The sequence below is a fragment of the Stegodyphus dumicola genome, chromosome 10, assembly GCF_044657685.1.
Source record: "Stegodyphus dumicola isolate Sdum_Otavi_A_Nest chromosome 10, ASM4465768v1".
NCBI lineage: Eukaryota > Metazoa > Arthropoda > Arachnida > Araneae > Eresidae > Stegodyphus > Stegodyphus dumicola.
In genome coordinates this window covers 183,220,516-183,231,622 of record NC_140777.1, presented here as the reverse complement: position 1 = coordinate 183,231,622, position 11,107 = coordinate 183,220,516, and the positions used below count along the sequence as shown (strand labels likewise).

Here is an 11,107-nt window from a genome sequence, read left to right as displayed (position 1 = left end):
GAATTCTCAAGAGGCTTCCCTGGCTTTTGAATCAAAAAGATAAGTTCGTGTTTTATGAAAGAGAGTTGAAAGCAAGCATTAAAATGCATGTGAGTTTACTGATAATCCAATCGGATAACCACTTCAACACACTGTCAGTAATGGACAAAGCTTAATTTCTAAGATTAGAAGTGCCGGAGCTCTATGGAAGACCTTCAGCAAAGAACAAGAGTAAATAAATAAATAAAATGACTATTAAACTCATTAATAATTTAAAAATTATTACTTATTGAAATAATTAAAGATTGAATTGAATAATTAAAATTAAATAAAATGTAAAGAGATAAAGGGAAATTTAATAACGATTTTTTATAATTATGAATTTAATAAAATTTTTTATTTATAATAGTTTTATAATTATAATTTTTATAATTATAAACGCGATTTTATAATTTTATTGTTAAATTAAAATTTTCGAGATAAAATTTCTACCGAAATTGTTATTCAATTACATAAAAGAAGTGCCGCAGCCTTCTTATTCAGTGCTCGGTGCTTTAAGGCTAGAATTATGATTTATTACAAAAACTAAGATGCACCAGAGCCGAGATCCAGTGGGCTCCGTCCCAATTTAAGCTCTGATCCAAAGGGGGGTGGGGAGTTTTTTATCATCACAAAAATTAAATATATTCAAAGTATAGTTGATAAAAATTCCAGAGAGAAACAGTATGAGGGTATGAGTGAGTGGAAACAAAAAATAAGGGAAATCTCGGTGAGAGAGAATGTTCTTTTTGACCGCGGCTCTCTGCTGATATAATAGTAGCCATCAAGCAGATGTGTGTCAGGGGTAAAATGAGTCCTGAATCTGACTCCTAAGGATGAATGTAAAGTTGCTGGTCACACATTCCTCCCCATTAGAGGATACTGTGGGAAGACAATGTATAGGACGTGCTGGAGTAGTTTATCTCAGTATTTTCAGTCTTATTGTACTCGCTGTCACTTAACGTACATTTAAGAACACAAATTTTCCTTCCTGCGAGGATAGCTAACTGTAAGCATCGATAACAATAAACTAGATACGAAGGCATGGCGAGAAATTTACGCGTTCCTAAACAAACTTCCCCAAATTTATTGCTTTTCTTAAAGAGAAAGTTTTCCGCATATGAGTGAAGGAACTTTACTTGAACATCTCATGTTCTCATGAGTTCGTATTTCTAGGGAAATAGAGTACTGCAAGGTCTGCTTATTGTTAAACTAAAACGTTAGGAATTCTAAATTTTGTTCCCTTTAAATTGTGGCTCAATTTTATAAAAAGAAGTACCGGAACTCATCTTATTTAGGGCTCCGGTGCGCTCCGGCTAAAATTGTAATTTATCTTAAACAATTTAAGCACTGGTAATAGCCGGTTCCCAAGCTTGACAGATTTAATAATTGTTTTCATTTTGGCTGGTGAGGAATATTTTTCGGGACCGGAGAGTAAATCCAGAAAGTTCCTGATTTCATTTTCAGAGTCTCTGTCAGTCGAGAAGGGTTTGCAGTTACTCCGAAAACCACACTTTTATGTCTGAAAACCTGTAGCTTTTATCTTTGACATCTTCCTACCAGAGCAGAGCCAGATTTAGACTTGATAAGGCCCTAAGCGATTTGAGATTTGGTGTCCTTTATAAGTCTGTTATAATTTATTTTAATACTGTTTATACCATATTTTAATTTTTTGGGCCCCCCAAGAAAGTGAGGGCCCTAAGCCACAGCTTGTGCGCAAATCCAGCCCTGCACCAGAGAAAATGGAGATAATCTCTGGCTACTTTGCAAATGGAAATTTGCAAGAATGCTTTCTTTATGGCAGCAATTAATCTTATCTTCTTTTCTCAGAACTTAAGAATTACTTCATCAATGCAATGGTATTTCAACTTTTTTCTAAACAACCGTTCAAAGAAGGCAGGGCCGTTCCTAGTGGGGTGCAGGGCGTAAAAGTACGCGGGTGGCGAAAATCAGGGACGGCCGGACTCTGGCGATACCACGACTAAATATTTTAAATTCATTCTAAGTAATTTTTATAAATTTGTCATGTGTAAGTACTTAATGGATATGAAATTATTAATCACTTGTAGAGACATTAGGATTTTTAGGACATTATGAAGTGGAAGAGATGAAAAATGAGCGATGCCCCCACCGGGAATCGAACCACGGACCTCTCGAAAACGGGTCGAGCGGGCTGACACCTTATATACCCCCTTTTAAAGGGCGACCGGGAATAAGGGGACCCAATCACCAAATCCTGGTGATGGAGAATCATCATCCACCACCTTTTAGTTCGGGCGCCAGTGTAGAGGCATTAGGGTTTTTTGGTAGCAAGAGATGTGAAAAATTAGCAACACTTTCGCCGGGACTCGAACCACGGGCCTCTCGAATACGCGCCAAGCGTGCTGACCATTACACCACGAAGGCATGCTAAGAAGTGAGAGGAATACCTTATACACTGAGTATTTTTTTCTTTAACTTTGGGGGCGGCAATCCTAGGAAAGTACGTGGGCACTTATGTCCTAGGAGCGGCCCTGAAAGAAGGGCTACCTTATTGTTTACTCGAGGCATCGAAGACGGATCTAAGATTTATTGTTGAAATTCCATTGTACACTCCGCGGTGAGGAAAATAATACGAGTGAATTAAAAGTTCTTCAGACTTTACCGTTTCCGTAATGTTACCTTCAAGCCATTCTATGAATATAGAATTGTAAGCATCATATTTGCCGTTTGAAATCAATTTTGATGTAAATTTATTTAATCTTTTTTTCAGTTGTAATTTTATTATCAGGAAGATTCTCGACCTCTTTCCATAGCAATTTAACTTCCCCCTCATCTCCCTAGTTATAGTGACTGTCCTCTTAAAATAACCTATGACACCTTCTTCAGTTTCTTTAGTGCTATACAGTTTTTATAGGGATCTCTAATGTCAATAGTTGCCAACTCCTAAAGTTTTGTGAAATTGTCACTGTGCTTTAGTAGTGTAACAACTGCTAAAGATTCTTTAGTAATATGAATTTTTGATTTCCACATTAAAACCTAGCTCAGATGATTTTCCACCGTTATTAGCCCAGAATTTAATTTATGAATATTTCCAGTATAAAGTTTTTCAGCGAAATCTGCCCCAATTAAAATTTCAATGGGCGCGTTACTTCCATTTACATCCTAAATATAATTAGTTTTAAGGTGAGTTACCTGTAAGGTTGAACTGCCTCTCACATCTGGGTTACCAAATGTTAAATAAAACAAAAGAAAATCATATCCCTTTTTTTTTTTTTTTTTTCTTTTAACAACAAAAAATTTGCGGAATTCTATAAAACTTACTTGGTTTTAAAAGAACGGTTCCTATCTCTCAGCTAGTGGAGCTTCGGAATTGCAATTAAACTAAGACATAGGTAGAATTACAGTAAGTTTTTATTTATAAGAAATGTTAATTAGGATAATTTAGCGCTTCCGTAGATGTTTTTGACTTCTTTCATTGTGCAAAAGAATTTGATAAAATTTTTCTTGGGTTAGTGTTCTTAACTATTTCGGAATAAGATTTAGGTCTTAAGATGGGAGTAAATTTGGAATTACTTTTGCTAGATGTTATTATGTTTCTGTCAGGAGGAGGTTTTTAGGATTGTGCATTTTGTGGCTACAATTATTAAGCTGAAAACTGATGGATTTGTTGAAGTTTGGTTTTTTAGAAATTTGGCACAGACAACCGTTCTTAAAAGTAAGGCAGTGAATCCGCATTGCATAAGAAAACTTCCTACTGGAATACTTTCAAATGTTTCCGATTTATTTAATAATATGAGTTATAATTTTAAAATGTTCAGTGAGAATTTTTATTCGATCGTCCATTATATGTGATTTTTTGGTACTTTTCATTTATCTGCTTGCAATATCGTAAAATTATAAGAATAAATATTATAACAACACGTAATAATTAATAAGAAGAGAATTTAAAAATAAATTTAACTATAACAAGGGACGTTGCTCATGTCAATTAGTACTTATTTCAAGTGGAAACTGTTTGCCTACTGCCTCTATAAATGGAATCAAAACAATTCCTCTTGCTTGCTTCTTGCTCTAAATAAATTCTGACAGTTAGGACATGAGATGTTGACTTGTACTGCAATGTATTTTATTTCTTCGTTTAGCCAATCCCCATATACACTCGACAATTTGCGTATGAGCACCTGTTTCTGGATCTACAAATTTATATTTGTGGTTAACTTTCAGTTGGGAATAGCCAGCCTCTTCAAGTTCCTGAGTTTTGACCATTTTCCAAGCCTGAATAAACTTTGGTTCCATCGTTAATAATTACCTTGATGAATCACAAAAGACAATGTGCTCCTCTGATGGGTACTGCTACCAGAAATGTTTCTTGTGCCTTTCTGCAAATCCCTCCACAAACCAATTGCTGGGGGAAAACACGACTGGTGTTCTTTGTTTTGGTAAAACAGACTCTTGTCTCTTTCGACAATTAGACCATGGCCTCCTGTTTTTTTCCCTCTCCTGTCTCAAAATATCTTCTGTATAATCTTGCATAAACAATTGTTTTAATCAACTACTGTTATGTGACGCGTCAAGTTCATCTTGGCAAAATTGAAAGACCATAAATGAATAAATAAATTTGAGTGTGCATGTAAAGAAGACAGACATAAAGTGTTTCAAACCAGTTACCTTACTAATGCTGACATTTTTTCAGCAGACATTACATTGCCACCTAATCCTTTTATCAGTGATCTACAGATTCATGTCATGAAGATTTAATTTATCATTTTCAATTTCTTTGGAGATCCAGCACTGGAGTTCTCCAAAGAAATTGAAAATATACACAAATATATTCTTTCGAATCTTTTTCAGTGGACAGTAATTCAAAGAGCAGCACGATTAGACCAAACAACGTGAGACTCAAGAGAATTTCAAGAATAAAAATGGCCACCAAAACATAATAAAGTATGATTTGTGGGCGGATAAAGGAAAAGTACTGATTTTTTTATTTATTTATTTCTCATTCCATGAAATAGATTTTTAACAAAATTAAAGTTGGCAATTTAAAGATATTTCTAACATTAAAAAAATAAGAATTAAAAATTTTAGGTAAAGAATTCACACTTTTAAATCATTCTGTATGGCACAGTTTCCGAGATGTTACTGGCAGTTTTGGACTGCATTCACAGAAGAATTTCAACGCGCGTTAATGTCTGTAAAGTTTGTAGAAGCCTTCTACTCAATTCAAATTCTTTGTTAGGAACATGCCTCCAGAGCAGGGCAAACAGGGAGATTTTCCATATTGCACTGCACGATCCAGTATCTGAGGATACAATAGTGTCCAAAAAAGAATGATACATAGTGAAATCAAAATGCTCCAGCAGGAATATCGCCTGCTAATCAACAAATCAAGCATAACATCATAGTGGGTATGCCAATTTGAGCGACATTAACTTCCTTCTCTCTGCTGTCCAAGTAATCGGGCGAGGTTTTTTCCTCTATTTCTCACGATCGTGGTAGTTCAAGAGAAATGTACAGAGAGATTAAAAACAATCCATTTCTTGTACACTGAAAATTTTTTATTTCTTATTTTACATATCATGCCAGTACCAAACTATTTTCAATGTAAGTAGAGATAGTTAATTTATTTTACACTAGATCTCAGCACTAGCCAATTATGTATTTTATAATGTTTAGTTCAGTTAGGTTTTCAAATGCACATGGTTTGTGTTCCATGATAAAATATATTTTTTAATATTGTGTACATTATGGAATCAGAGTCAAAAAGTGACTTGGATTCTAATTTTGATATTAATGGACCTGAGAATGATTTTGAAATAACTCATTTTTATGCAAGTTCGGATAGTGAATCTAAAAGTTATGATGAAGCTCTACTGTTGCCTGGATGAGTATGGACTAAATTTGTATCTTTGAAAATGCAATTAGATTTTGTGGCTATCATGGGTTAGCTATTTTAGTATATATACCGAAAAAATATGCACAAAACATTAGATTTTGTGGATTATGGGACAGTCACCAAGTTAAAGGAAATTGTGACCTTATCTTCATTATTTGTGATATATAGATGAATTTTATTACAGTATTCTTTAGTACTGCAATTTTATTATCAATTTATCCTTGGAGGCATATTGTATTGCATATAATTATAAGAACTTAAAAGAAAAGCAACACACAAATTATCATCACATCTATTAAACTGATTTGAATGAAGTTTGCAAAACGAGTTTTCGTGGTCAGATTAGAACCACTTACAAAAAATACAGCAAGTAAGCAAAACACTTTCCTCCAAAAGGGTACTTTCTGATTATCCACACTCCACAAAAAGTTACCAACTCACTGGCAACTTTGTGAATTAACAAATACATTGATTAGTCTATATTTTAGGGTACCCTTTAGATTATCACCAAGTTGCTTCTTTTATGGTAACTTGAGGAGTGGAATGTTATGGAAACCCTGTTATGACATGATTGGTTATAATGCATGATTTTGACTGATGGGAAAATAATCATAAGGGCTCACTTAGGTATGGATGTTTTGGTTAGGAAGTACATAGCGTATTTTGAGCTTTACATTGTAAACTGCCTGCTGGTGGTGGTACGATTAATTTGAAGTTTATGTACACTTTGAAACAACTGGGAAAGAAAACATTAATTGACTGGCGTATAAATGAAAATTTAAATGGCCTGTTAAGCTCTCAGTAAATTACGCAGGGAGATTTAAGGATTTCGAAACCAAAGCTCACATCAACACTATGGAAGGTATGTGGGGTGAAATAAGAAGGGATTTTCGAAAGAAATGCTATCGACAGTTCGGAGGATATTTTTCATTTTTACTTTCTTGAATTAACTGGCAACAGCAGTATACAGATTCTAGTTTAGATAATTTTAAATAGTTTTTGGGTGCTATCTTACACATATTGAAGAAACAGAAATTTTTAAATAAGGTAAGGTCGATATTTCCTTTATGTACTGCATACATTAGTTAATATGTATTTTCATTTTTATGTTATTTCCTTGTTTGATTTAAAATGCAGTTTATCAAGATTATATATTTTTTGTTTTAATTATGTTTTATTGCATTACATTTTGGATGCCATTTTACTGCAGAGGATGTTGGATGTAAACAGGGATAGTGCCAAAAAATCACCAAGGGATAACCCCAAAATATATTTTTACCAAAACATTTGTTTGGCTACTTTTATGACTCATAAGTACTGTTCTGTTCCTAAATAATAACGATAAAAGACATTTTATGAGAAACAAGAAATTGCATCAGAAAAAACAGAAGTCTATATGGTTGTTATTTACATTTTCAGAGCTAGTGGATACTGCTTAGCCAAACAACACTAAAATATACAGCATAGAATTCCATGTGTACTCAGAGGTGTGTGATATATATCTGCATGGGTTGGCTACAGTAATATATATATTGAAAAAATATGCACAAAACACAATTATACTTATTGTTGAAACTAGAGGTGTGGATAATGAGAAAGATTAAAAAAATTATGGTCATGACATTTTGAGAACCAAATTTGACGCTGATCACTGAGAATGTTTCTATCAAATTTGATAGATACCCACTAGCTAAAACGTGTCTCCCAGTAACATCAGGCATTTTTGAGCTGACTGCATTATACTATAAATTCATTGGAATACACATTTTGTAAATGTTTACATACTTTTTGATCATCCTATATTTTTCTTACATAGCTCTATGTATACCTCATGAGTTTCAACATCAAATATATGAAGATTATAAAAGATTTAATTAGGTAACTGTAATTTATTAAAATATATGAAGATTATAAAAGATTTAATTAGGCAACTGTAATTCATTAAAATATATTAAACATATATGAAGATTATAAAAGATTTAACTAGGCAACTATAACTTAGCTTCTAAAAGGGACACCTTCTATGAAAAACAGAAATTTACATTAACTTGTTCATAATGATGCCATTTAAGTTTCACAGTGTCTTTTGAAATTAATGACATTTGCTTAGTCTAACTGGAATGAGAATAAACATTAGGCAGTAATATAAACACAGGTACGGGTAATATAAGTACAACTCCAATTATCCGAATCAACTGAAGAAGAGGTGGAAAAGGAAAGAGAAGAGACAGGAGAAGATGAGGATGGCGGGTTACTTGAGGAATTAAGAAACCTTTTGAAAATTTCTGGATGCTCCGAAGTTTGTGCTGACGATACAGTAGAACAAATGGTATGCGTTTTGTCAGATCCTGGGTTTCAAATTCTAAATGATTATGAACTTATTGAAAGTGTGGGAGAAGAAAGTGTCGAGGAAGAAGATGACCTTAATGTCGACTTTGAAGCAGACACGGGACAAACAACTGTAAAGCATTTGCCTGCCTTGAAGTAGATGGAGTGCGAGCCCGAGTGTGACCACATGCAACTTCTCATTGTCAGGCGGATGGCCGTCTTGGCTGCCCGAAAACGGATAAGACAGTTAAACAGCTTACTTTTGACCGAGATGTTCAGCAAGCAAAGACTTTCAGCACTTATAAATACTGTATAGTACGCTATATAACATGCACGTAAAAGTGTTGCCTTTTCATTGTAATTATTTAAAAACCTCTCTTTCTTTAAAAATAGTTGGTTAATCTTTTGGATTATGGTAACTTGGCGATTTTTGGCGACCAACCATGCTACAGTAACCTGCTAGTTTTTGTTTGGATGCCATTTTGTTTTCACAAAGTAAAGGCTTTTTTTTTTTACTCAACATTTTTTTCCAACAATCTGCTAGCTGAATTACGCTTATGCTAGAACTTTTATGGAACAAAAGTGCTTAATCATGACGAATATTAGGTGCGAAATTGGGAGAAAGTGCAGAATCGCAAACTGCTTGCCGCGTTTTTAAGAATTCCACATACATGGTATCCATGTACACGTCAACCTACTTTCACTTAAAAAACATCCCAGAATTGCAAAAAAATGGCATTGCGCACACTCTTGATTTTATCCATGTACACTGCTAAAGTCCTAGCTAGTAACCTTTATAGCCTTACCAAAATGTCGCCAAACTACCTGTTACCATATTCCAAAGATTAGCCAAATAGTTTTTTTTTCTTTCCATTTCAACATACAGTAATTAATTAAAGTGTTTATTCGGAAAAAATCCAATTATCTGAATGGGGTTCAGCCCCAACTGATCCAGATAATTGGAGTTCTAATGTAGAGTAAGAATAAAAGATTTGCTTCAGATAAGAAATTAGGAGGAGGGGAATATAATAATGCAAAAAAACAATACTTTGATGTTGCAGCTTTGAGATTTGGCTTGGGTGTTCAAATCTGTTATCATGGGTCTGATCAATATTTATTAAAACTCTTACATATAATTTCAATACATATTCGAAAACATTATTAGTTTTAACTTTTCTATACATAGTTTACGAATACAGAATCAAATAAATGCTTTAAACAATATTGTTCAACAGAATGTATAAATACCTGAAATAAATTAAATCAACAAACCTGAAAGTTGCGACTTAATATGTACAGAAAAATTGCTGAAATAATATCTATCATATGAAGTATATCACTACTAAATAAATCACTCTTAGATACTTTAACTCTTTCGCATCGAAGTCGCCCGTGACGCCCGTTCATTCAGGCAACGGCAAACCGGCCCAACGCCTCGTTTATTTTCTATCTAGTGCTTTCCCCCTCCACGTTAGTGTATGGCTCATTGGTTTCACGAGTTTTAAGAGACATGTCAATCATTCTTTTGAAGCAACTAAAGGAGAAATACGGAAAGCTATTGACGTCGCAGGTGCAATCCGGCCCTAAGGAGAAACTGCACACAATGGATGAAACCGCAGAAAAACCCCGAAGAGAGCAGCATTCATTTCCCTTAAGTAGGTTATTGTTAATGTTGTAGCTATTTACTAGGCAGGGGGAAAGAAAATCCATTCCAAGACAAATTCGTAAACACGGGTGTTTTCGATGTTTGATGAAAACAGATCTGGTTGTCTCTCAATGCGAAAGAGTTAAGCATTACAGTTCATAAGATAATAGTTGAATTCACACTCAATGAATTTATAGAACATAACAGAAAAATCTTCTACACTTTTTTCCATATCTAAAAACACTCAACCACTATTCTTAGTGACTGAGCTTACCACGAATATATTACATTTAAAAAAAAGTGTTTAAAGTTCAACTGAAATTACATATTTATAATAAACTCTATACTTTTATTGCAAATATACAGTAAAATAGTATAGAAATGAAGAACTAGAAAAATTAAAACTTTTCCATAGAAACTTTTGCATCTTCATCAGTCTCAACACTCAATTCCTCAAGCAATTCTTTTTTACTTTTAGGGTAGCCTTCTAAAATGGCATCAATCATATCATTGGCAAGACGTTTCCTTTTTTGCCATTCTTTAGAGTACTTAATTTTATCTTTATGCAATGCTTCTCTTTCTTTAGGTCTGACACAATCAGAATTTGATTCAAGAGCACTTAATTTTTCTTCAAGTAACGGAATTTCTTTCTGTAAAGCATTCAACTCTACGCCAGCTTCTTCAGTAGTCAAACTTTTATTCAAAGTCGCAAGATGATTTTCAGCATTTTTTATCATTCTTTGAATCTCGCTTAATGTAAGTCCTAGATTATTGATTTGTGCATCCATTTGTTTTATATCAGAATCTTGAGCAACAGGTAATTCACTTTGATCAACAAAATAAATTTTTTGCTTACCATAAGTTTTTTCTTTAATTTTTCCAGCTGCAGTCAACTGCTCCAAAGCTTTGATGATTGCAGCTTTACTATGGTCTTTGTGCATGTTGTTAAAAATATCAATAACACTGTACGGGCGATTCTGACCAACTAAATAGTCCATAACATCATTTGGAACAGAAGCATTGTTTGACTTTGCGCTCATTTTTACTCTAATGCTTCAAAATAAAAAAAAAAAAAAATTCAACACACACATAAAAAATATATTTTTACACATTTCCAGTACTACAAGTAGTTAACGAGTACCATAAACAACTTTCGCGCCTATTTACAACCTCATTCAATGTAGAAAGGTGTCTTGTTTTGCACCTGTTATTTTAAGTCTTAATGCCCGCAAGGTGAA

The 11,107-nt window shown here is 33.8% G+C and overlaps 1 protein-coding gene across 1 annotated transcript; it reads right to left on the bottom strand.

The window, feature by feature from the left end:
• Window positions 1–9,316: 9,316 nt before the first annotated feature.
• Window positions 9,317–11,077, bottom strand: LOC118180006 (homologous-pairing protein 2 homolog). Its single transcript, XM_035349163.2, has one exon. The coding sequence runs from the start codon at window positions 10,907–10,909 to the stop codon at window positions 10,268–10,270; it is 642 nt and encodes a 213-aa protein (XP_035205054.1). The 5' UTR covers window positions 10,910–11,077; the 3' UTR covers window positions 9,317–10,267.
• Between the last annotated feature and the right edge of the window lie 30 nt (window positions 11,078–11,107).

What these genes read in the sequence shown, in the direction of transcription:
- LOC118180006 (XM_035349163.2), bottom strand. Translation starts at nt 10,909, where the DNA reads ATGAGCGCAAAGTCAAACAATGCTTCTGTTCCAAATGATGTTATGGAC.